General features: G+C 42.8%; 2 protein-coding genes across 3 annotated transcripts in view; both read right to left on the bottom strand.

Moving 5' to 3' along the window:
* Positions 1-6,942, bottom strand: part of colgalt1 (collagen beta(1-O)galactosyltransferase 1) — a 30,179-nt gene extending 23,237 nt beyond the window's left edge. The window contains exons 1-2 of the mRNA XM_031899357.1: positions 6,592-6,942; positions 2,554-2,664 (exon numbers count right to left, since the gene is read on the bottom strand). Of these exons, the coding sequence (XP_031755217.1) occupies positions 2,554-2,664; positions 6,592-6,821 (341 nt within the window). The 5' untranslated portion in view covers positions 6,822-6,942. The remainder of the gene's footprint in view (positions 1-2,553; positions 2,665-6,591) is intronic.
* Positions 6,943-8,621: 1,679 nt separating this feature from the next.
* pgls (6-phosphogluconolactonase) lies at positions 8,622-23,194 on the bottom strand. 2 transcript variants are annotated; one of them, XM_012953130.3, is made up of 6 exons: positions 23,109-23,178; positions 18,914-19,175; positions 14,032-14,139; positions 12,837-12,938; positions 10,930-11,070; positions 8,622-9,473 (listed from the first exon to the last, which is right to left on the bottom strand). In XM_012953130.3, the coding sequence occupies exons 2-6, from the start codon at positions 19,166-19,168 to the stop codon at positions 9,336-9,338; spliced, it is 744 nt and encodes a 247-aa protein (XP_012808584.1). In that variant the 5' UTR covers positions 19,169-19,175; positions 23,109-23,178; the 3' UTR covers positions 8,622-9,335. The 2 variants fall into 2 exon arrangements, with proteins under 2 accessions (XP_012808584.1, NP_001184018.1); NM_001197089.1 differs by having other exon boundaries at positions 8,627-9,473; positions 23,168-23,194.
* Positions 23,195-24,686: the final 1,492 nt, after the last annotated feature.

Here is a 24,686-nt window from a genome sequence, read left to right on the forward strand (position 1 = left end):
GGCGTGAAGTCCGAAGCAGGAAGAAGGATCGCTAGGTTGCGTACACCCTGGGCGGTGCAGCTTTCTCCTGGCCGGGGGTATCAGGTAAGCGATTACCATCACTGGGAGGTTCCTAACATTTGGCACCCCAGTAATTTAGCCTTTCCTATAATTAGTTCTGTAATTACAAGGATATTTCAACTTTCTTCAGTGCAGTCTGGGGCTTCTCTTGCTGGGCCCAGTGCTTTATATAAATGTTGAACTGCAACTTTCCTTCCCTTCTGGTGCTGTACTATAATAATGGTAGGGCCACAACTTGGGCAACACTGAATTACAGTATTACTGCCACTGGGACTCACTGGGCAAACTTGCACTTGGGTAGTAACCCATAGCAACCAATCAGTACTTATTTTTGCTGTGTTTTACCTGCAGCTAAGACTGGTTGTTATGGGTTACAGTCTAATTCATATTTGCCCTACTATCTCCATCCTGTTCTACGGAAACAATAATCCTGTGCCATATTTAATGCTTTCCTTTTTTTTTTAGGCTTTAGTTTCCCTTTAAAGAGAACAGAGACAGGCTAAACAAGAATCCTTCTGTAGGAGAGCTGAACAGCTGAAGGGATTGTGGGATGAATTCACATCCACACTGCGATCAGTCAAACCGAGAGCTGCAATTAGACCTTGGTCAGGTCAGCCAACTGCGTGGAATGTTACACATTGCTTTAGTTTTCCTTCTCTATTTTTGCTACAAAAAAAGTGATTTCACCGACCTGACTTCACATTTTGGCTTCTGTTTAGTACAAATGTTATGTAATCACCTGCTAGGGAAAAGCAAGATTAAAGGGGAACTGCACCCAAATGCAAAAGCAAACAATCATTTCAAGCAACTTTGCAACATACATCAATTTATATGCAGCCTTCATGATTTTTAATGTCATAATATGGTTTGGAACAGTTCCCTAACTTTGAGGTTTAAGTTGTTACAATTTGTAACATTAATGTTTTAGTCCCTCCTCCCCTGCCAGGATTTCAAAAGATGCAGAAAGATAAGAACTGTTTTGCAGCTGGATTTCAGCATATAAAATGGTACTTATGCATTTTATTTTGAAGGAACAGATTACAGTGATAGGTATATTAGGGGTTTCTGTGTGGGTCTCAAATTTTGATTCGGAAGCTGTAATTCCCCGCTGAATGCCGACGATTCGATTTGGGATTCGCCCAAGATTCTCCCATTTTTGGCAGGAATCGGCTGAACCGATGCCTCTGGCCGAACCGAATGCTAAAAATCACATGACTTTGTCACGTAAACATGGAAGTTGAAAAATGTTCCTATTTTTCCCAGGTTTAACCCTTCCAAAACTAATTAGGATTCGGATTTTGTTTAAGTATTTGGCCCGAATCCTTTACGATGGGTTCGGCTGAATCCAAAAAAGTGGATTCGGTGCATCCCTAGAGGAAACATATTGAGCCATGTCTGACTGCTATTGGCTGAAGGCATTTTTAATGTTAATGCATAATCGGGTGCATTTGGGTCAAAATTTAAGATCTAAATGGGAAAAACTAATTTGTGCATCCTCTAGTGAAAGGAATTATGGGTAAAACAGACAAACCTGCTGCTGTGCCATTGCTGTTGGGCAGCAACTTTCAGCATCCATCAGAGCAGAGCAAAAGGGGCTTGGAGTCCCAGCCTTAGGGTGAAGACACACTGAGCTACTAGTAGCAGCTACTTGTCGTGGCTACTAACATAGACAACGCTGATCATTTACTGATAATTGTTTCTACGTGTGTTGTAGCAGAGGCAATTCTCAGTATTGTCTATGGCAGGGGACTTTCTGGCATTTAGTAGCTGTGACAAGTAGCTGCTACTAAGTAGCTCAGTGTGTCTTCACCCTAGGACAATTAGTCTGGCATTTGGGGTAAATGATAATGTGATGTTGCAGGTCTGGTACAAAAGAGGTGTAGGGGGGTGCTGGGGGCAGCAGTTGCCCCCCATTGTCCATGTCCACTTGTTCTGCACTAAGGCTGATGCCACACACGCCTGCTACTTGTGCCTGCACCCGAATGAATGGAATACGCTCGGGTGCAGGCACATGTAGCCGATATACACATGAAAATGCGTGAGAATGCAAAGTCTCGCGTTTTCATGCGTATATCGGCTACATGAGCCTGCACCCGAGCGTATCCCATTCATTCGGGTGCAGGCACAAGTAGCAGGCGTAGGGCTGAATTTTCGGCAAGCGTTTTTCCGCTTGCCGAAAAAATCAGCCCTACGCCACGTGTGGCATCAGCCTAAGATGAAAGTCTAACCGTAGAACCTTGGATCCAAGTTGGACTGATTGCAATTTTTTTCTTTGTGGCACCATTAACATGTGGCAGAAGCCCAGTCTGAAGGCTATTAATGGGGGTATTGGGGTGGTTTCTGCTGGTTCTTGGAACTGTAGTAGGAAGACTGATGAGGAAGACCTATGTTTCCATCTGTAAGGGGGCATTGAACAACATTTGACCAGTAAACAATCCTGAAAAGTCTGGATGAATAGAAGATAAGGAAAAACAAGCAGAATATCCCCAGTACCTTGGGTGCTCCTGCGGTCTCCACTCCACGTGGTGGTACTGATTCTGCACATTGATCAGCCACTCGCGCAACATCTGGGTCGTATTGTCAATATTATGATCTGTAGCAACCCTGTGGGAGGAAACAGAAGGGGTATCTAGTGTTATTATCACTTCTATAATGTTAGAAGCCCTAAGACTAATCACTAGGAAAGTCTGGAGGCCCAGTTCTGGCCTTGGATAGCAGCCTGTGCTGCAATACCGGTCCACGAAGCAAAATTATCAGTGAAAATGAATTTAAATGCACATTAACATTTCCGCAGCCAGATGAACGCTACTGTGCATGGAGTTTGATACAGTTGGAATGCTGATGTGCAGCTATCCCTGTGTCCCACACTGTAAGGTGCCACCATGGCGCCCAATGTGCCTGCTAGAAAAGCCTGGGAGCTGCACAACGCACTACGGTGTTCTCTAGTTCATGCAACAAGCCCACTTTTTACCTTTAGCCAACAGTGAAGAACTGAGATTCCTGGCTAGTAATGCTTCCAAGCAGACAACTGAACCAGAGCTGAATATTTCCAGCCCATCACTGTACTTGGCCGGGCGCAGTGCCAGATGCACAGAAACATGTATTGTAAAATTCCTCCCATTTTCTGGATATTCACTTCACTAAGAACCGCGTTACTGCTGTGTGCACGTGTTAAACTTTAGCAAAATCCCAGTAGTGCAATTGTTACCCCTGCTGGGGTTCTTAGGATCGATTCCGGCCAGGGCATGGGGGGGGGGGGTACATTTTGGTTTCTACCACAAACATACAGGCAGGCCACTTGGCTCCTAATAAAACTGGCCATAGTGTGTGCGATTGTGAAAGGGTCCTTAGATTGTAAGCTCACAGGGGTAGTGACCGTTGAGAAGGATAATAATAATACACTTTGTTCCATTGTATATAAAAACTTCTCCACATATCATTCTGCAGAAACTGGTCCCATTGTTTAGAGAGTTGGTTCACCTTCAAGTTAACTTTTAGTATGTTATAGGAAGGCCAATTCTAAGCAACTTTTCAATTAGTCTTCATTATTTGAATTTCATAGTTTTTGAATTATTTGCCTCCTGCTAACTTTTTGCAGCTTTTGAATGGGGGGGGGGGGGGGGGTCACTGAATTTGGATTAGGCCCTGGCATTTTAAGAACACAAAGAGGTAAATTTATAAACACTGGGCAACATGGGCAGTAACCCATAGCAACCAATTAGTGGTTAGATTGCAGATACAGGTTGAACACTGAAAGCAATCATCTGATTGGACAAATGATACCTGGGCAGTAACTCATGGCAACCAGTGTTTATAAATGACCCCCACAGGATCAAAGAACGCCACCACCCCCATAAATAATGACTGTCTATGTGTCTTCTATGTGTCTATGGCATCTTACAGCAGCCCCTATAGGAATAAATAGTATGCTCATATAATAACATGAAGAACAACTGTCACAAGTACATAGGTCATAACTAAATTGCAACTCTGTTGATAGGGGAGGATGCTGGGACTTGTAGTCCGACATTTTAATTAGATTCCCAGTACTTTTGCATATAACACACAATAGCTTTAACCAGGGGTCCTCAAACTATGGCCCGCGGGCCGGATCCTGCCCCCCAGGGTAATTTACCCGCCCCCCCCACTGTGACCTCACCCTTGGCAGCGGAGAGAGAGGACATAGCGGGGAGCGGGACGGGGGAGCTGGCAGAGAGAGGACTCTCTCTGGGAAGATGGACGGAAGACTGGGGGGAGCTGGAAGAGGTAGGACTCAGCGGGAAGAGGGAGGACTCAGCGGGCAGCGGGAGGGTGGACAAACGGAGCACGGGGGGTGGGGGTTTGGGTGCTGGAAGAGAATGCAGGAGTGGGCCATAGTTTGACGGGGGGGTGGTGGGGGTGGTGACGGTCCGGCCCCCCCAACAGTCTGAGGGGCCATGAACTGGTCCCTTGCTTAGGAAGTTTGAGGACCCCCCTGCAGAACTACCACTCGGACCTCCCAGTCTAAACAGTCACCAACTCACAACCCCCCCCCCCCCAACGTGCACATTTAGTGAACGAAGAAGGTGCAAAGCAGTACCACAGAGAAAACTGTGCAATACGGACCCTTATTCCCCTAAGTCGGCCACTTGCATCCTTCTTCCTCTTTCCCAGTCGCTGACTGCGCACATGGGGTGTTGCCGATGGTTTAGGGTGGGGGCCCCACAGTGGTACAGAGGCTTTGAGCAAGTACTGAAGTGTGATTTGGTTACTGGCACTGCCCTGAATGTACCACTCTGCCACTGCCCTTACACACCCCCTGTACCAAGGTTTCTACCCAGCGGCTGCATAATTCAGCCCCTTGAAAACCACAATAAGCTACTGATATTTGTATGTTAAACCACATGTAAACCCCTAACCACATGGGCAGATAAGGGAGCTCTAAGTAAGGACCTGCCAGAGGGCCCTTTGAATTCCTGTGCCACCCCCCCCGCCCCGCCACGCAGCCATAGGGCCAGTTGTTTCTCAGTTCTTACACCCCTGCAAGCCTGGGAAATTAGGATGTAACTGACTCCTTATAAAAAGATCCTCCACTGCTGGTTCTGACTACTGATCCCAATGAAATAACCTTGCAGTAGTCGGCGCACCACCAGAAAAAGGCTCCGACTCCCTATTCTGTGATTCTCTTTTACAGGGCTGCTAATTATAGGAGCATTATCCCAGTGATCCCCAACCAGTGACTCAGGGGCAACATGTTGCTCACCAACCCCTTGGGTGTTGCTCTCAGTGCCCCCAAACCAGGGAGTTATTTTTGAATTCCTGACTTGGGGGCAAGTTTTGGTTGAATAAAAAGAGTTACTACCAAATAAAGCCCCCTGTAAGCTGATAGTGTGCATAGAGGCCCCTAATAGCCAATCACAGCCCTTATTTGGCTCCCCCGTGATGCTTGTGTTGCTCTCCAAGTCTTTTTACAGAGTGGCTTACAAGTAAGAAAGGTTTGGGACCCCTCAATTATGGGATATTTATTGTACATGCTAGTATTAGTATTTGCATTTGCAAACGCTGGGAGGAGGGGGTCCTGGGTTCAATTCCAGCCAAGGAACTAACTGTTAGGGGTATGTGTGTTCTTCCCATATCTACATGGCTTTCCATGTAGATACGGGAAAAACAAACAGGTAGGTTAATTGGCTCCTGATAAAACTGACCACAGCGTATGGTATACAGCCATTCAGCGTCGGACTGGGACCCCAGGCGCCACCAGAAAACCCTAGACCATGGGCCCACTCTCCATACTATTTTTGCTGCTTTCCTCGCTCAACCACTTTATTCTCCAGGTCTCTTTTATTTACATGCTAGCATCTATCCTTCCATCTATTTCAGAAATAGGGAATGACCATGAAACAGGCCAAATGGTCAGGAGCAGGAGGGCCCACCGGGAGTTTTCCTGGTATCCTGGTGGGCCAGTCCGACACTGCAGCCATTAGATTGTAAGCTCCACTGGGCAGGGGCTGATGCAAATAAGTGCCTCAGTATGTTGGCTGGCACTATATAAACAATAAGAATTAGAATAATATTCTATTATTATCTATTATCCACATGGACTATTCGGGGTCCAAGGGCCCCCTGTTGGGAAGGACTGTGACACTGCCATTCCCTCTATCCCTACATTACCTTTCCCAGAGGATGAGACAGCCCTGCTCTATGTACTGTAAATATATATATATAGATATAGATATAGAGATATATATAGATATATAGATATAGAGATATATATATATATATAGATATATAGAGATATATATATATAGCGAGAGAGAGAGAGAGTTGCTATTTGCCCATATTAGAGAGGTAGCCTTGAAAAAAAGAAAGCCTCAAGTGTGCACTGCCCCCAGGCAGTAGTATAGCCCTCCTGCCATCCCTATCCAGCATACATTAGGCTTCCCACTCCAGCTGTTTAAAACTACAGCTCAAAGTGAGGATTGTGGGAGTTGTAGTTCCCAAGAGTGCGACATGCCGTCTGGCTCAGGAGCTGCCTTGTACAATAGATCTTACCATAGCGAGATACGCTCCTTCGGGTAGTGCAGCCGTTCCAGCGCTCCCAGCACCTCAGGAAGGGAACCTTCGGAGTTCCTGGCCAACAGGGCGATCAGGACCGTAGGGCGACGGAGCGGAGACTCCGGGTTCCATCGCTCTTCCGGGAAGTATCCTGCGCTGAGCCCCAGCACTACCAGCAGCAGTAACTGCAGCCCCTTCAGGAGCCGCTCCACTCCGGGCTGGGACATAACGGCGGCTCCGGTCACTCAGTGAGCGCACACAGTAACTTACTAACGCTGCCGGGGCTCCTTTAAATGGAAGGCGGGGACTAAGCAGACGGCGCACAGCTATTGGCGGAGAAATGGAACCTCGCCTTTAAGAAGCTGGCTTTTTATCCGCCGACTTGAGGCTTTAAAGGAGGAGACTGCAGTCAGCTGGCGTCTTTCTTAAAGGGGTGGGCCCACTGCCAACTCAAGAGCCGTAAAGAACAGGATAGAAGCGCAGTAGCTGGGAGTGGGGGGGGGGGGACTAATAGATCCTAATGTACACGTATATCGGCGGCTGGGCGGTGGGACCTGAGGGCTTCCTTTCTTCCCAGCTGCGGTGGGGCTACAGAGGCTGAGCAGCAGCTGAGGGGACGTAGTTCTGCAAAAGCTGGGGTAAAGATGAAGTACAGCTTTAAAATAACTGTTGCTATGGGGGAGAGCCTGGAGTAATAGAAGCAACTTTGATTGTAGAATTATTTCCTTTTGCTAGGCATGCTGGGTGGGGATGGAGAGTCACTGACCCTGGCAACAGAATTTTTAAAAAGGCAGCCTTTTTGGTTTAATTTGCTTGTTGCTAGGATAATTAAGCCCTAGCAACCAAATGGCAGCTGAAATTGTGAGCAAAAAAAAAATGTACCTGTAAAAATAAAAAGAGGCAAAATGCAAGTTATGTTGGAATAATGCCGTCTGTAACACAATAACAGTAAATTTTAAGGTGCACTACTTCTTACAGAAGGTGCTAGGAAAGCCTGTGAGCATCCAAACTTTGCAGGACTTTTCCCTGCCTGCACTCAGCCTCCCTTAGTACTCCATAAATGTAAGGGATGGCTCTTTTCCTCAGTTGCTTTGCCCTAAGTTGGTCACTCATTCAGGGGAATATGATAAAAAAGTCCTTGCCCACATCTAGTAACCCATAACAACCAATAAGATATTTGTTTTCAAACATCTGGCCAGTAAATGCTACTGCGGGCTGGTTGCTATGGGATACTAGACAGGTAGCGAACTTCGGACCATTAATTACATTACATTGCATCATGGTCTTGTACTGTGGTGATAGTCAAGTAGGTGGGGTACAAGGGCTGCCCTTTCCCCTGAGTACAATGGTATTCTGGGCCACCATCAGGGGGCTACAGGAGGGATTGCTCTCAGGGGCCTGGTCAAAGGACTTCCGTATCAAGCAATGACAATGCAAAGTTTTATATAGCCAGGCAGGGGCAAACTCAACGCCCCCCAGTGAACTGACTTAAGTTCCATGGAACTATGTATATGAACTTATTATAGCATAATATCAGCTGTATATATTGGGGTCTATTTACTGAATGATATGAGCTATTGCCTACATGAACGTTCCAGCACAGGAATGACTGGTTATTGGGCCCTGGGGTTAATTGGTCTTCTCTAATGGGCCCTGGGTTTAATATAGTGGTTGCCAAACTGTATCAGGTAAAGCTCTACCTGAAGGCCCAACCTTTTACCAAGTCTTCCTTGGGTCAGGGCCCCTCTAAGATCATAAAATAACTACAGATATAGTAAAATCAGTAATTTCGGCATAGTTCCAACAATAAGACATTAAAAACATTCACCCCAAATCTCACCCTAACTGACCTTTATGGTGTATCTATGAGAGGAAGTTGCCATTCTCTCCAATTTTCACCCAACTGGCCTTTAGGCTGAGCCACCCCCCTAACTACCCTACTCCTCCCCCCCAGGATACCAACCCTAAAATTTGGGAACTCCCCATGTATCCCATATATAGCAGCATGATACTAACGACAATCACACTTTTGTGTTAACAGGTTGGTTCTTTATTGTATGTGCAGTCACATGATACAGTTGGAATGTGCAAATCAGTTGGAAGCAAATGGTTTCAGTGGTGCCTCCACCAAGGGGCAGATCCTAGAGGGGAGCAGATTTTTAGGGACACAATCAGGCAGATCCAACAAATGGAAAAGAGAGGTTCAGAGAGCATTTCGTCGTGGTGATCTAGTCTATGGATAGTCAGTGGCACTCATTGAGGCCCTTGTTTGGGCCTGTAGTTTATTTCAAGTCACAGATGTCATGCAGTTAATGATCCGGAATGCTGTGGTTCCATCAGTGGTTCTGTATGCTTGGTTTTCCTTCAGTGATTAGGAGTTTTCGTGGCTTTAATGGCTCTGTATGTGGTCACAGAGGTCAGCGATTTATTTCCGTGGCTAAACTCTCTGGTTATTGTTCTCTTTGGCTCTTGCTCTTGACCTAGAAGTTTCTGTTCTTGAGGTTTCGGTTATCTCCATCACTCCCTCCATACCTCACTCGGTTTTCTGAATTAAGTCTGGTTCTGCTTTTTGGGTGCCTGTTCCTGGCCTAAACGCTGCACGTGGCCTGGATTCTGCCTTTGGCTCTTTGTTCTGTTCTACTCTCTGGTTCTGCCCACACCGGGTACCACAGAGTACTGGTTGTGTGGCCCCAGACCCTGGTAATGATACCATTCTGGGAGCCCCTGTGTCTGGAGAGACTTTACAAAACCGAGTGCTTCTCCACTGGGCACGTTAACTCACGAGCAGCCGGCTCATCCAGGAACCAGAGCAGCTTCCCATGCACAGGAGAAACCCGGGCCGCTGGCAAAGGGTCAGATTCCTCTTCCTGGAGTATACGCTATGAGAAAAACATGGACACAAGTTATATTCCTCTAGGGACATACATTCAGAAATAGTATAAAAGGAATGCAACATACTGAAGAAGAGAAGATAGCAGAAGAGAGTATTAATGAAACATAATTTTCCCGTGATTTAGTGGGGCAGGGATTTATTAAATCAACCATTATTAAAATTTCTTCCTCTCCCCTTGTAGCTACCATGGAGTCAGAGACTTTGGGGGTCATTAATAAACACTGGTCAAGTTTGCACCTGGGCAGTAACCAACGGCAACTAATCGGAAGTTTGCTTTTATTGTTCTACCTGCAGCTGGCTGAAAAAATCTAATCACAGATTGGTTGCTATGGGTTATTGCCTAGGTCAGTGAACCCCAACCAGTGGCTCAGGGGCAACATGTTGCTCCCCAACCCCTTGGGTGTTGCTCTCAGTGCCCCCAAACCAGGTAGTTATTTTTGAATTCCTGACTTGGGGGCAAGTTTTGGTTGAATAAAAACAAGATTTCCTACCAAATAAAGCCCCCTGTAAGCTGATAGTGTGCATAGAGGCCCCTAATAGCCAATCTTAGCCGTTATTTGGCTCCTCCGTGAACTTTTATGGTGCTTGTGTTGCTCTCCAAGTCTTTTTACATTTGGCTGCGGCTCACGAGTAAGAAAGGTTGGGGATCCCTGGCCTAGGTGCAAATTTGTCCAGTGTTTATAAATGGGACCCTCAGACTCCAACGGATCAGCAGGGGACACATATTTTTCCCCATATACTAAAAAGTTCTTTGTTTTTAATGAATTAGCACATTCCAGTGTGCATTCATGGGAATGTATTATACTGCTCCGAGCAGTCGAACACCATCCTGGCGATATGCACATGTAATATAGATTGTATGGCATTATATTTCATGCCTGGAAACTTTTAAATCTGAAGGGGTTGGAAAGCTTTAGTGAGCGGTAAGGGAAGAATTAAATGTCTAAAAATAGAAAGAATGTGCCCTCAAGGCCTATGGCATACAGGCATTTTGATGGCTGCTACTCTTTAATGGAGGACAGTGGCAGTGAAAATAGGTCACTCCACCCCCTGCTCAAAAATACTCAAGAGACAGGGGTGCTTTGACTACCACTATTTTCTCAGGACAAAGTTTGCGGTCGAAGGACCCCATGGGGCCTAAAAATTGGCTTTCCCTTAGCAATTCCACTTCCTGCTGGCTGCTTTCCCAAGCTGTGCAAGAGTGGTACTCAGCACTTTGCACAGCAGGATGCCAGCCAATCAGCAGCTGACAGGGAACTGAAGTTGGTCTGTGTAAGAGCAACTTTGTGATTGGCTACCCACTTTTTACTGTGCTTCAGGGGAATAACCATCACAATATGCCCGCCATCACTGTTTTCCTTTGCAAAGCTGTGACTGGGTTGTATTAATCCAACATGGAACATACCATGCTGTAACTATAAGTAGCCAAATGGCACCCTTACCTTAAGCACAGCTGCTTTGCCCTCTCCAGTGGCCACAAATACCACCGTTTTTGCTGCATTAATGACCGGAAGAGTAAGAGTAACCCGCTGAGGCGGGGGCTTTGGAGAGTCACTGATCGGGGCCACAACCTTATCAGTCACCTTGATGGGGAAAAAAAAAGTGAGAGGCAGGAATGGTATTTTATAATGAGGAAGAGGAGAGAAACAAGTAAGTATTTGCAACCCAGAAGCCATAACTTGTACATGCAATTGTGGGTCGTGGTTATGAAATGTTATCTTTATAACCCTGGGCCTAATAGCTCCGTGCTTGCATGGAAAACTGAGTCATCTTTAAAATATCATTTTAATATATTATACAGGTATGGGACCCATGCTCGGGACCTGGGGTATTCCGGATAAGGGGTCTTTCAATAATTCAGATCTCCTAACTTAAGTCTACTAAAAAAAATATTTCAATATTAATAAATAGGATTGTTTTGACTCCAATAAGGATTAATTATATCTTAGTTGGGATCAAGTACAGGTACTGTTTTATTATTACAGAGAAAAGGGAATCATTTAACCATGAAATAAACCCAATAGGGCTGTTCTGCCCCCAATAAGGGGTAATTATATCTTAGTTGGGATCAAGTACAGGTACTGTTTTATTATTACAGAGAAAAGGGAATCATTTAACCATTAAATAAACCCAATAGGACTGTTCTGCCCCCAATAAGGGGTAATTATACCTTAGTTGGGATCAAGTACAGGTACTGTTTTATTATTACAGAGAAAAGGGAATCATTTAACCATGAAATAAACCCAATAGGGCTGTTCTGCCCCCAATAAGGGGTAATTATATCTTAGTTGGGATCAAGTACAGGTACTGTTTTATTATTACAGAGAAAAGGGAATCATTTAACCATTAAATAAACCCAATAGGGCTGTTCTGCCCCAATAAGGATTAATTATATCTTAGTTGGGATCAAGTACAGGTACTGTTTTATTATTACAGAGAAAAAGGAAACCCTTTTTAAAAATGTAAATTATGGATTGATGGAGTCTATAGGATATAGGATATTTCCGTAATTTGGAACTTTCTGGATAATGGGTTTCTGGAGAAGGGGTCCAATACCTGTACTACATTTTAATTTGAAAAGAGTGATATTTTAAAGGGCAACTGCACCGTCGCAGGACTCTTACTACAGAAGAGTACCTGAGCTTGCACAGATTTATAATATCAGAGATAAAACCTAGCCACTTGCCTATGCTATGGCTTTATTTAAGCCTATGAGTAAGTGTGCTTGGCATACGAAACGCGTTAGGCGTTCCTTCTTTTAATGCAACAATAAAGATTTGATTTTATGAGAGACCCCGGAGTCCGGAGCGCTTGGTGTCCACTACGTTTGAAATCGGCTTTTTTTCCCCTTCAGCTACGGGTTCGGGGCCCTGAGCACCCGGACCAGCCAGGGATACCGGTGAGCTATTTTTGACTTGTACTGACTATGCTTGACCATTGTGTTCCTTGAACAGCATTTGCGATACGTCCGGGGTTTTTACACCGGGACCTCACTGTTTAGATTGGTACGGATTGTATTTTCTGAATTGGAGCATTTATTATCACATGCAGAGAAATGTACTTTTGTTTTTCGTTTTTGTTTTACTTTATATGATATATTATCTTATGGCTTTATTCACACCCCCACGCTGCTTAGTAACATCCCCATTCCTGGCATCTAGGTGTGCTGTGGTAGGTTATACAGTAGGGTGTGACCAGCCACCCAGAGAGATAATGGGGGCAATTTACTAACATAGTAGCCATAGTAGTAACCAATTAGATTCTAGATTTGTTCTCTTAGTGCAGGGAGGATGAAAAATGCTAATAAGTGTGTGGTTGAGAGTGGACAGGAGAAGAATGGGGCTCTTACCTGTAAGAGAGGGTGTCCTGGGAACAGAGAGGCAGTATGTCCATCAGGTCCGATTCCTAAAATCACAAGGTCAAACACTGGATGGTCATCCCCAGGGAACAGCTGGAGACAGAGAGAGAAGCCTCTGAGACAGTTAAAGGGGATGGGAGTTCAGCTAAAGCAACATCTGACGGAGGCATTAATTAGTCTCACGCGGAGACACAACACAACAACAAGTTTCTGCCTGACTAACACCAGTAGCGCTGGATAAATGTGCAGCCAAATACATTAAGCCAAGGCTGATTCAGACATGTCTGTCCCAGCTGCCTGCCCACACTGCTCCCTTCCTGACAGTCAAGGGAATTGGAGAGGGGAACAAAGACAGAGAGAATATCTACTGCCTTCTGTGCTCTCAGAACTCTTCTCTGTCGTCAGTTAATAGAGCTTCTGCAGCAGAATCCAGCATTGAAATCCATTTATTATTTAGTTTTGAAATTTCACATGGGGCTCGCCATATTCTTCATTTCCCAGTGTGTCACAGCCATGTGACCTGTACTCTGATAAACTTCAGTCACACTTTACTGCTGTGCTACAAGTTGGAGTGATATCCCCCCCCCCCAGCAGCCAATCAGCAGAAAATGGGAAGGGAGCAAGATAGCAGATCCCAGTAGGTATCAGAATAGCACTCAATAGTAAGAAATCCAAGTCCGGCTTGGGACTCCTCCAGTTACGTGGGAGTAGGAGAAACAATAGGTTAGCTGAAAGCAGTTCTAATGTGTAGCGCTGGCTCCTTCTGAAAGCTCAGACTCAGGCACAATGCACTGAGATGGCGCCTACACACCAATATTACAGCTACAAATACATTTGTTGGTTCAAAAATAAAATTTTAAATGATAATTATTTGCAGTGTGAACAGTATTATATAATAATAAAAACTATGCCATAAAAATCATGACAGTGAGGTTCTCTCTTCAAAAATACATCCCGATTAAAGTTCAGTATTGCCCCAGTGTAGGTGAAGGGCTGCCCAGGCATAAACCCTAGTGTATGGAACACTGTGCCACAGAGACATACAGGTGCTACATACAGAAGGAGGCACAGTAGGAATAAGCAGATCATACAATAAGGAATACAGAATGCACAAAGCAGAAATATATAGTATATAGAGCTCACAGAAACCGCAGTATATTACAGAATGCTCACAATCTGTCCCTACCTCCCGCACTTTCTTGGTATAATCCACTGCGGCTTCTTCTACAGGCAGCGCTGGGTCAATAGTCACAAACTGCGACTCGGAAAGAAGCCCAAGGGGAACCAGCTGGCGCTGAAATGGAAAGCAAACAATTATACCTGATCCAATCTGCTTTGCCCAGTACACAGGTGAGGGTATTGGTCATGGCTGACAAACAAACTTGTGTTTAAAAGTATACTGCCATGGGGAAACATGGTTTTTTCGAAACCCATCAGTTAATAGAGCTTCTCCAGCAGAATCCTGCATTGTAATCTGTTTTTCCCATGGGGCTAGCCATATTCTTCATTTCCCAGGGTGCCACAGCCATGTGACCTGTGCTCTGATAAACTTCAGTCACACTTTACTGCTGTGTTGCAAGTTGGAGTGATATCACCCCCTCCCTTTCCCCCCCAGCAGCCGATCAGCAGAAAAATGGGAAGGTAACAAGATAGCAGCCCCTCTGATGCAGGATTCAGCTGCCTGAACTGATAGTGCCTCCATTGGCTAATAGCACTGCTGGTACTGTCTTGAATTTTAGCAAATGGGTAAACACAGAAAACTGTTTATCCTGCTCTACAATAATTTAGGGTGGCTTCCAGCTAATTTATGGGATTTATAGATATATACACACAGTATGCACTTGTAAATAATGGTACACTGACTTCTATGAAAAATAACTTCAGAATACATTATACAGTGAGGGGCAGACGTAGTGGCACCCAAAATACATTGAATACAGTGAGAGACAAAGGGCAGTGGCACCACAAATACATTAAATACACTGAGAAGCAATGGGAACTTCAGCCCCAAATACATTAAATACAATGAGAGGCAATGATTTCTGACACCCAGTCCCCATTACCATTCCAAAAAGCAGGTTTCCTGAGGGCTGGACAATATTTCAGCATTACAGAGATGAAAAAAAAAAAATCAAGAGTCGTTTGCATGCTTATCCTGCTCACATGCCCACCTAGTGGTAGATAAGAGAATAGCACCCAAGCAAAAGAAACCCTGTTTTGCCATTATGTGACTTGGGTCCTATTGACAGTGTATTGAGCTGGAGAAACCCTATCATGACAGAATCCCTTTAGCTTTGTATATCAGGGTTGAGGCCCTGCCGGCTAGATATGCCCCCCCCCCCCCTTAAGCCCTGTCTGCGTAAGGGCTATACAGGCTTCTCATATTGCATCAAGATCTTAATCCGACCCTTGAACATGAAATATGAGAAATAATCACTACACTGCTTGTGAAATGTTAAACAGCACTGTTGACTCTATAGTTGTTGAATAACTCCCTGTAAAGCCAAACACTGCTTAGGCAACACAGCAGCTCGACTTGAAAGGGGAAGCTAACTTTATAATTAGTTTTTTAGCAAGGAAGCACCAAATCCCTATGCTTTAATATGTGGCTAAATACTGGACTAAATCAGAACCCTAAATTGCATATTAAAATTAGACTAGAGTAAAAGTTCGTCTTGGCGGTTGTGCAGAGCTTTTTCATGTGACAAAGGTGTATTAAGGAATTATGGGTTTTGCTCATTCCCAATTATTAGTATGGATTAAGTGACATTTAAAGAAACTAATGTTCATTACCTGGAGTTTGTTTGAATGTAAGAATGAAGAGTACATAATAAATGGCCTGATTGGACAGCATAAAAGTGCAACATTCTTCCCCTCGATGTATGGCATATATTGTCATGTTTTGTGTTTCTACAGTCATTTTAAGTGTTTCCAGTGTTTCACATTTTTTTTCCTGCTGGAAACATAAAGCCTTAATGCCAAGAATCTCCCCTATGGCACCCTATAGCAGGTAACCCTATATAAATGGCAGTGCTGAGAAAATCTCCTGTGTCTGATTATGATACTACATACTGGCTTGAAATCATCTAATAATTAGGGGCTGACTTACTAAAACATGAATTCGAATTTGAATCCGAATTGGAAAAATTCCGATTGGAAAACGAACATTTTGCGACTTTTTCGTATTTTTTTCGGCGCCTTTACGACTTTTCGGAAATTGACGCGACTTTTTTGTTACCAATACGATTTGTGCGAAAAAACGCGAGTTTTTCGTAGCCATTACGATTCGCTCGTATCTTGTCGCGACTTTTTCGTATTGAGCGCTCGTAAGCGGCGGGCAAAACTTTCAGACTTAGCATGATTTTGGAAGCCTCCCATAGGACTCAATGGCACCCTGCAGCTCCAACCTGGCCCAAGAAAAGTCACCATACTGAAGCTTGAATGAATCCGAATGCTGCGAAAAAAATCGCAACATTTTGCGCAACGTTCGGAATGGCTACGAAAAAGGCGCGATAATTTTCCGAAAAATTGCCAAATACCGATCATTACGAAAAAAACGCAATCAGACGCATTCGGCCTGTTCGTGGGTAAGTAAATGTGCCCCTTAGTGTGGGGGGGGGGGGGGTGCTAATAATAAAGTCATGTGACTGGCAGTATCTGTCTGTGCAGGCTATAAGGTATTTCTGCTCATTTTATACTTAGAGTTGAAATTACCGAGTTTTGAGGGGACATGCCCCAAATGACATAATGCCAAGCCTCTTGGGGCAACACCTTTAGGCTTCTTGTGTGGTGTTCACTCTGTCATCAGAGATATCAGGCAACATACTTCTAAGTTAGCAGGGCCCTACCCGTCACAGTTATTAGCCCATTGGTCATCTGGAGGTCCCTGCCAACAAGTAGAATGGGGCTCCAGTGGAAAAAAGGCCACCCCATGACTGTAGCCCCCTGGTGCCAGCCCTGATCACACAATAAAAGCAATTAGGATATTATACATTAGAATAAAAGGGATGTTGGGCATGATAGCCTCAAAAAATAGTTTTTTAAAGAAAACATAATTCTAAGCAACTTTCCAATATGAAATTATTAAAGATTTTCAGTGATTTAAAAGTTATTTGTAAATGTAATTGCTATTGAAAGCAGCATTTGCTGAACACCCGGTTACTTTTTAAACAGTGTGGCAAAGGTTGGTCTCCTCCAGCAAGAGAGGTCTATCAGTCTGCTGCCTAGTGATACATTGTTTCAACAGTCAGAGAATAAAAAAAGGACAGACAAACACTGCTTTTAATAGCAATTATATACGCAAATAACTAAAAAAACATTACAAATTAGTAATGAATGTATATTGCAAAGTAGTTTAGAATTTGTTTTTCTTTTATTGGGCAAAAAAGTATATTCTTGGTTGACTTTTACAGAACCTAGGCAAAAAGCAAGCAGCAAATAAAGATACATTTATCATAAAATGTAGGTATAGTTTCCCATTCATTAAAACAAAAATAGTATCCTTCTGCACTGTCAAATCCTATAGCTGTGTATCTGGAAACACACAAAGGTGCCCTGCCTGGTGTCCCATGGGCATTACCCACGGCAGCACCGAATGGGGAGACTGTTCCAAAACAACTTTTAATGGAAACCGATATCAGTTATTTGAACAAGGTGCCTTCTGTATGTGGATAAACGGATAGCTATGAGAAAGGAGCCCAACAAAAAGGCCCGGCACTCCAGTATCTGGAGCAGTTTAATGTTGCAGCATTGGCAAAATCTTTAGATGACCTGTTCCCCGGAGCGTCTCAGTGTGCAGACTTCCAGGTGCGACAGCACAAAGTATAACCAGAAGAGAGAACTCTATATAAAGCTATGTATTACTGGGCTGGGGGATATTAACACCTGCATAGGGGAGCCCCTCCCTGAGTTCCCCTCAGGGCTATGTCTGTGTTACAAATGAGTTGTGTGTGTCCTAATGATCCTTCCCCAAAATAACAGAAAGTGATAGTAGTACAGGTATAGGACCGGTTATCCAGAATGCGCGGGACCAAGGGTATTCCGGATAAGGGGTCTTTCCGTACCATTAGGCCTACTAAAAAATCAATAAAACCCAATAGGATTGTTTTGCATCCAATAAGGATTATTTATATCTTAGTTGGGATCAAGTACAGGTACTGTTTTATTATTACAGAGAAAAGGGAATCATTTAACCATTAAATAAACCCAATAGGACTGTTCTGCCCCAATAAGGGGTAATTATATCTTAGTTGGGATCAAGTACAGGTACTGTTTTATTATTAAAGAGAAAAGGGAATCATTTAACCATGAAATAAACCCAATAGGGCTGTTCTGCCCCCAATAAGGGGTAATTATATCTTAGTTGGGATCAAGTACAGGTACTGTTTTATTATTACAGAGAAAAGGGAATCATTTAACCATTAAATAAACCCAATAGGGCTGTTCTGCCCCCAATAAAGGGTAATTATATCTTAGTTGGGATCAAGTACAGGTACTGTTTTATTATTACAGAGAAAAAGGAAATCAGTTTTAATATTCTGAATTATTTGATTAAAATGGAGTCTATGGGAGACAGGCTTTCCGTAATTCAGAGCTTTCTGGATAACGGGTTTCCGGATAAGGGATCCCATACCTGTAGTGATAAATGGCCCGACAAACTGAGTCAACAAAAACTGTATAATCAGTAGGGATGAACGGAATCCACTATTTCGGGATTTGGCCGAAACCCGAAGTGAAAAATTCGGCTGAACACCGAACCAAATCCAAACCCTATTTTGCAAATGAAGTTACCGAAGGGTTAAGAAGAACCACACGTGCAGCACGTGGCGCAAAATTTTCTGTGTTCATGTGACAAAAAGTCACATGATTTTAAGAATTCGGTTTAGCCAAGACCACGGATTTGGCCGAACCAGAATCCTGCTTAAAAAGGCATCTTGGCCGAATTCTGAACCAAATCCTGGATTCGTTGCATCCCTAATAATCAGAGATATCAGTTCTGCAACCAGGGGATAGGATAAGTTTTAAACAGATACCTCGAGGATCGCTTTTTGGGGGTGTTTCATACTCACTTTATACTCGCCATATGTACTCTCGGGATCTGAGAATGGTACAAGCCTTTCATCGCAGAAGGCAACTTTCCACCCGGCTGTATTGAGCCCTGCGGTCTTCGGTAGCTCCCGGCTTAGCAGCTGCACCAGGCTCCCACCAGATAAAGCCAGCCGGAAGCTACAGGTGCCCTGGGACTCATGAACCAGGAGCTGAGTAAGGGAGAGCGCAAGCTCTGCAGGTGAGGAGAACACACAGATCTGATGGGAGGAGGACATCACAGACCTGAGGAGAGAGAAGCAAATATATATATATATATATATATATATATATATATATATATATATATATATATATAGTTATGTACGGCACAGAAATACAATGCCAGGATAAAACAAAGTCTTGTATATCTAATTAAAGGAGAAGGAAAGGTGAAACCACTGGGGGGGGGGGGCAAATGTTAGGCACCCCCAGTGATTATAATCACTTGTCTGATACCCTGGTCCAGTGCTCCTGTTGGCAGAAAACTTCTGAGTGAGCACCACTGACAGCTTTTTCCTGCTTCTGTGTGCATGCACAGTAAAGCGAAAGGTTGAACTTTAAAGGAGAACTAGACCCTAAAAATAAATATGGCTAAAAATGCTGTATTTTATATTACAAACTTACTGCACCAGCCTAAAGTTTCAGCATCTCAACAGAAGCAAATTATTCAGGTCTTTACCGTTGTCCCCATCTTGGAAAGTGTCTGTGACATGCTCAGTGCGCACTGGGGAGCTGTTGAGAAGCTGAGCTTAGGGGTTGTTGCAAAACCTCAAGCAGAAAACCTAATGCTACAGGGCTGATTATTAATTGATTCAGTTGCTAGTTGCCTAATACACTGTTTTCTGAGTTGCCATGTAGTAATTATCTGTAATTACTAATCAGCCTTATACATTTACATTTATATTCTATATATACAGTATAGTGTGAGTGGATCCCTAAGCGCAGGTTATATTGTGCCATTTATATTCTATATATACAGTATATTGTGCCATTTATATTCTATATATACAGTATATAGTGAGTGGGTCCCTAAGCTCAGGTTATAGTGTGCCATTTATATTCTATATATACAGTATAGTGAGTGGGTCCCTAAGCTCAGGTTATAGTGTGCCATTTCTATTCTATATATACAGTATAGTGAGTGGGTCCCTAAGCTCAGGTTATATTGTGCCATTTATATTCTGTATATACAGTATAGTGTGCCATTTCTATTCTATATATACAGTATAGTGTGCCATTTCTATTCTATATATACAGTATAGTGTGCCATTTCTATTCTATATATACAGTATAGTGTGCCATTTATATTCTATATATACAGTATATAGTGACATTTATATTCTATATATACATTATAGTGTGCCATTTATATTCTATATACAGTGTAGTGTGTTATTTATATTCTATATATACAGTATAGTGTGCCATTTATATTCTATATATACAGTAAAGTGTGCCATTTATATTCTATATATACAGTATATTGTGCCATTTATATTCTATATATACAGTATAGTGTGCCATTTATATTCTATATATACAGTATAGTGTGCCACTTATATTCTATATATACAGTATAGTGTGCCATTTATATTCTATATATACAGTATATTGTGCCATTTATATTCTATATATACAGTATAGTGTGCCATTTATATTCTATATATACAGTATAGTGTGCCATTTATATTCTATATATACAGTATAGTGTGACATTTATATTCTATATATACAGTATAGTGTGACATTTATATTCTATATATACAGTATATAGTGAGTGGGTCCCTAAGATCAGTAAGTGCCAGCAGCACAGAGTATGGGCAGGGAATCAGCAGAACAGAAGATGGGGGGCTACTGGGGCATCTTTGGGGACACAGATCTCCCCTGCTAAAGGCCTGTGGGTGCCTTGGGCTGGTACAGAAGCCCAAAAAATAATGTACAACATTTCAAGCCTACTTCTTTAGTTAGGCTTTAGTTCTCCTTTAAGCAAAAATCCAGCTTTTTCACGCTACTGTTGCGCCCCATGCGTTGGCCTGGGGCCACTGAAGGATGAATAAGCTAACAAGAGCATCAGCCCGGGGTATCAGGTAAGTAATTATAATCACTGGGGGTGTCTAATAGTTTAGGAATATTAGCTGAGCACAATAAACTTCACTTGCACCATATAAATCTTGCTTTCTTCAGTCTTAGAATTACAAAATCTCAGCAAGAAGGCAACAAAGGAAGAGCAGATATGAGTCACATAAGTCAGGACTGAGACTTTTTCTATTTTAGGAGCAGGGCCTTACTGACTTTAATTGCTTATTTTCAAACAAACAGGAGCCATACATTTGGGAGAACAGTATCAGCCAATAAGTGGAGCCCAGGGAGGAGGCTGCTGGCACAAACACCTGATACCTTACCCATTAATCTGCTCCTTAAGGACGGAGTAACCTTTATACACGAGTTCCTTTTATATGAAAGGCAGGGAGACAAATTCACAAGCCCCAGCTAGGCGCTAGAACACATAGCAACCAATCAGCAGTTAGCACTGTTGGCAGGGCAGCCAGCATTTTTATAACGGCGCGCCCTCAGTACGGTGTATCTGATTGGCCTGCTGCTAAAGGTAAATGTCTTATTGGTTACAAACTTGCACATGTGTTTGTACATTATCCCAGCTCTGTTCCTATTGTTTGTACCACTAAAACCTGGAGACATCTTCATATAATTAAGAAAAGAATGAGAAATTCAAGTTAATAGAAGCATAGATGCAAAAAAGCCCCCTCAGCTTTTAAAGGTGTCTAATGTTATGAAAAGCAGTTATACCAAGTAACAGAATATTATATAGAATATCTTTTACACAAGGCTTTTAAAGAGGAAATTAAGTAAAAGCAACGCTCTTACAGGAACAATTTCACCACATTTCCACAGTTTAAAAAGCACAAACAACAAAGCCAAAGTCATCCTGTGCCTCTCAATAACTAGCTAATTAAGGCCCTTGACGATTTTCTTTGTGTCTTTAGAGATTTGGTACTAGCTATAATATTTACTAATGTGAATCCCACTAAACAAGGTAAAGGTGTCATCAAATGCCCCTTTTAAAGGGCTAATTCACCAATAAAAAAGTAAAAACAACTCAGTACAGTGCAGACAGTAGCATTCTTAGTCAGTTTTGCAAACTGAAAGTTATTTTTTTTATTCATTTATATCTGTTTGGTCCACAACACTCTGGAACAAGTCTGGAATTTAAACTGGTTTGTGGTTGCTAGAGGTTGGTAACCCTAGCAACCAGGGAGCAGTCAAATGGAATTTCAATAGTGAAGGGCCTGAAGAGAAAAACTACTATATATTATATATATATTATATATATATATATATATATATATATATATATATATATATTTATATATAAATATATAATGGGGCAAGTGAGGACACCTGTACCTTGTTTTTCTATTATTATTATTATTTTAGTAATAATAATATAAATATATCATTTTTAGAAATAACAATAATTAGAAAAACTAAAGCCATGCAGGTACATTTTTTTCCTGGTGTCAGTGTCTCCCACAACACCATTTTGAGCTTCAAAAAGATCCAGAATAGGAAGGCTAATAGTTCAAATAAAAAAAGAACATACGTGCAAAATAAATAATGAAAGCCTATAGATAAACTGCACAGAATAGGTCCATCTGTAATATACTAAAAGTGAGCGGAAGGGTGCAGACTCTAGTAACCCTGAAATTGTTTTGTTTTTTTTCTTCAACTGCAGAACTACTATTCCCAGCATTCTCCAATAACTCATATAGTAAGGGTAACAATAAAGAAGTAACTCAGTAACACAGCTGGAGAGCTACAAGTATCAATGGGGTATAACAGAATCACTATCACACCAGGGACACCCATGTATCAGTACTGCTATTAGGGACTGCATTATTCATGGCTGTTTAGAAAGCAGTGCAGTCCACAGCATAAATATAAATAAAAGTAATACAATAATAAAGTGCTTATGTGTACTGCCCCTCAGCCTGCCCTTATATAAATGAAAGGAGGCTGCTATTGGGATTCCAGTAACAGGTCCCTGCCCTGCTGCTCTCCCTGCCCGTATAATTCAATGGCTTTGCCCACTCATCACAATATAAAATGAATGGGCAACTGTCCCTCCTTGCCAACTTGCCAGCGCCGGCTCATACGCACACACTAATGACGTCACGGCAGCTACAAGTCCTGGACCACTAGCCCGCTCCCCCACTCACCGAGCTCTCAGCGAAGATGAATGAGAATAAAGAGAACAGTCAGGTGGGTGGGCGGAAGTGACTGAAAATGACAGCGCGTCTGTGGCTTCACTAAGGGCGGATGTTGTTAATAAAAAAAAGAAAAAAAAAGAAAAAGAAACACCACAACATTTACTGAGTGTCAAAAGCAGAACTGGGGAAGTGTAGCAAGGCGGAAGTGATGTCATGATAGGGTGGAGAAAGTTTGGTTACAATAGTAATAGCTGGATTATTGAATGCAGTGTTAGCCTTCTAAAGGCACAAGATACCTCAGACTGCACAGTTAAACAAAAAAGTGGCCACACTTCTCACTTTATATTTACAAATATGTAAAGTCATATTAGACATTCTATTTTATCCCTCTGTCCCCCCCATTCCATCCTGTAGTAAAAGTCCAGTCTCCTACTGCCTGTAGTTGTAAGCAGGGTGGGGTGTAGCTGGGAATGCAATCTGCAGCAGGGCCGGGCGTGTATCAAGGAGTGTCCAGTGCGCAATCAATAAAGAAAAGTATTACATTACATTACATTAACATTTATTTATAAAGCGCCAACATATCCCGCAGCGCTGTACAATAAGTGGGTTTCATACATTGGACATACAGAGTAACATATAAAGCAATCAATAACCGATACAAGAGGTGAAGAGGGCCCTGCCCAAAAGAGCTTACAATCTACAAAAGCATGAGGCTGACCTCTTGGTTATGACAAATGGATTCTACGTAGGGCTCATATATATCAAGGAATCTATATAGGTCAGAAGTGAAAATCACCAAAGTTCTAATTCTTGAAATTTTTGCGGGACAGCCCTGCCCTGAATCTCTGAAATGGGGCAGAAAATATACAGACATTGGGGGCATCAGGGAGTAGCTGGGTGTGTCTGCGGCAAAACAGGCGCGGTATAATTTGTCTCTTATATTCCTATGCAGGGCTGCCAACCAACACCGTTTCATGAAGGAAATAATGCTCCATTCCTGTTCTTTTAGGCCTAAATTCATCTTCACACTAAATGATAACATGAAGTACGATATTAAAAAGTGGAGTGGCTTATTATTACCCTCATAGTCGCTCATTATCTCCCTCATGACATGGGGCTGGTTGTCAGACTCTGCAGTGCCTTGTGCCACACACAGTTTTGCCTTGAACCCCCCCCCCCCACACACACACGCACACACGCACACACACACACGCAAGCCACTCAGGCCTTTGGTAGCTCAGCTGGACTGGAGGACTGTAAGTATAATAAATCAATCTTTATTGCTCAACTTTTGGTTAAATGATGTTTTTCCAGAGTTTGCTTCTGCCTTTCTGGTGGGTTTTTCTTTTTATTTTCAATGCAAGCCACACAACAACAATGAAGAATTCTAGCAATAAGACTGCATGGGCTCTAATGCAGAAAAGTTCTGTTACATTTCTGAAGAATCAAAAGATTCTTGCGGACAGAGTGGAAGCTCTTTTGCCCTATACCCTGCATTGGCAGTCATGGCTGCAAAGTGGCAACAGCT

This window comes from Xenopus tropicalis, chromosome 3 (genome assembly GCF_000004195.4).
Source record: "Xenopus tropicalis strain Nigerian chromosome 3, UCB_Xtro_10.0, whole genome shotgun sequence".
Lineage (NCBI taxonomy): Eukaryota > Metazoa > Chordata > Amphibia > Anura > Pipidae > Xenopus > Xenopus tropicalis.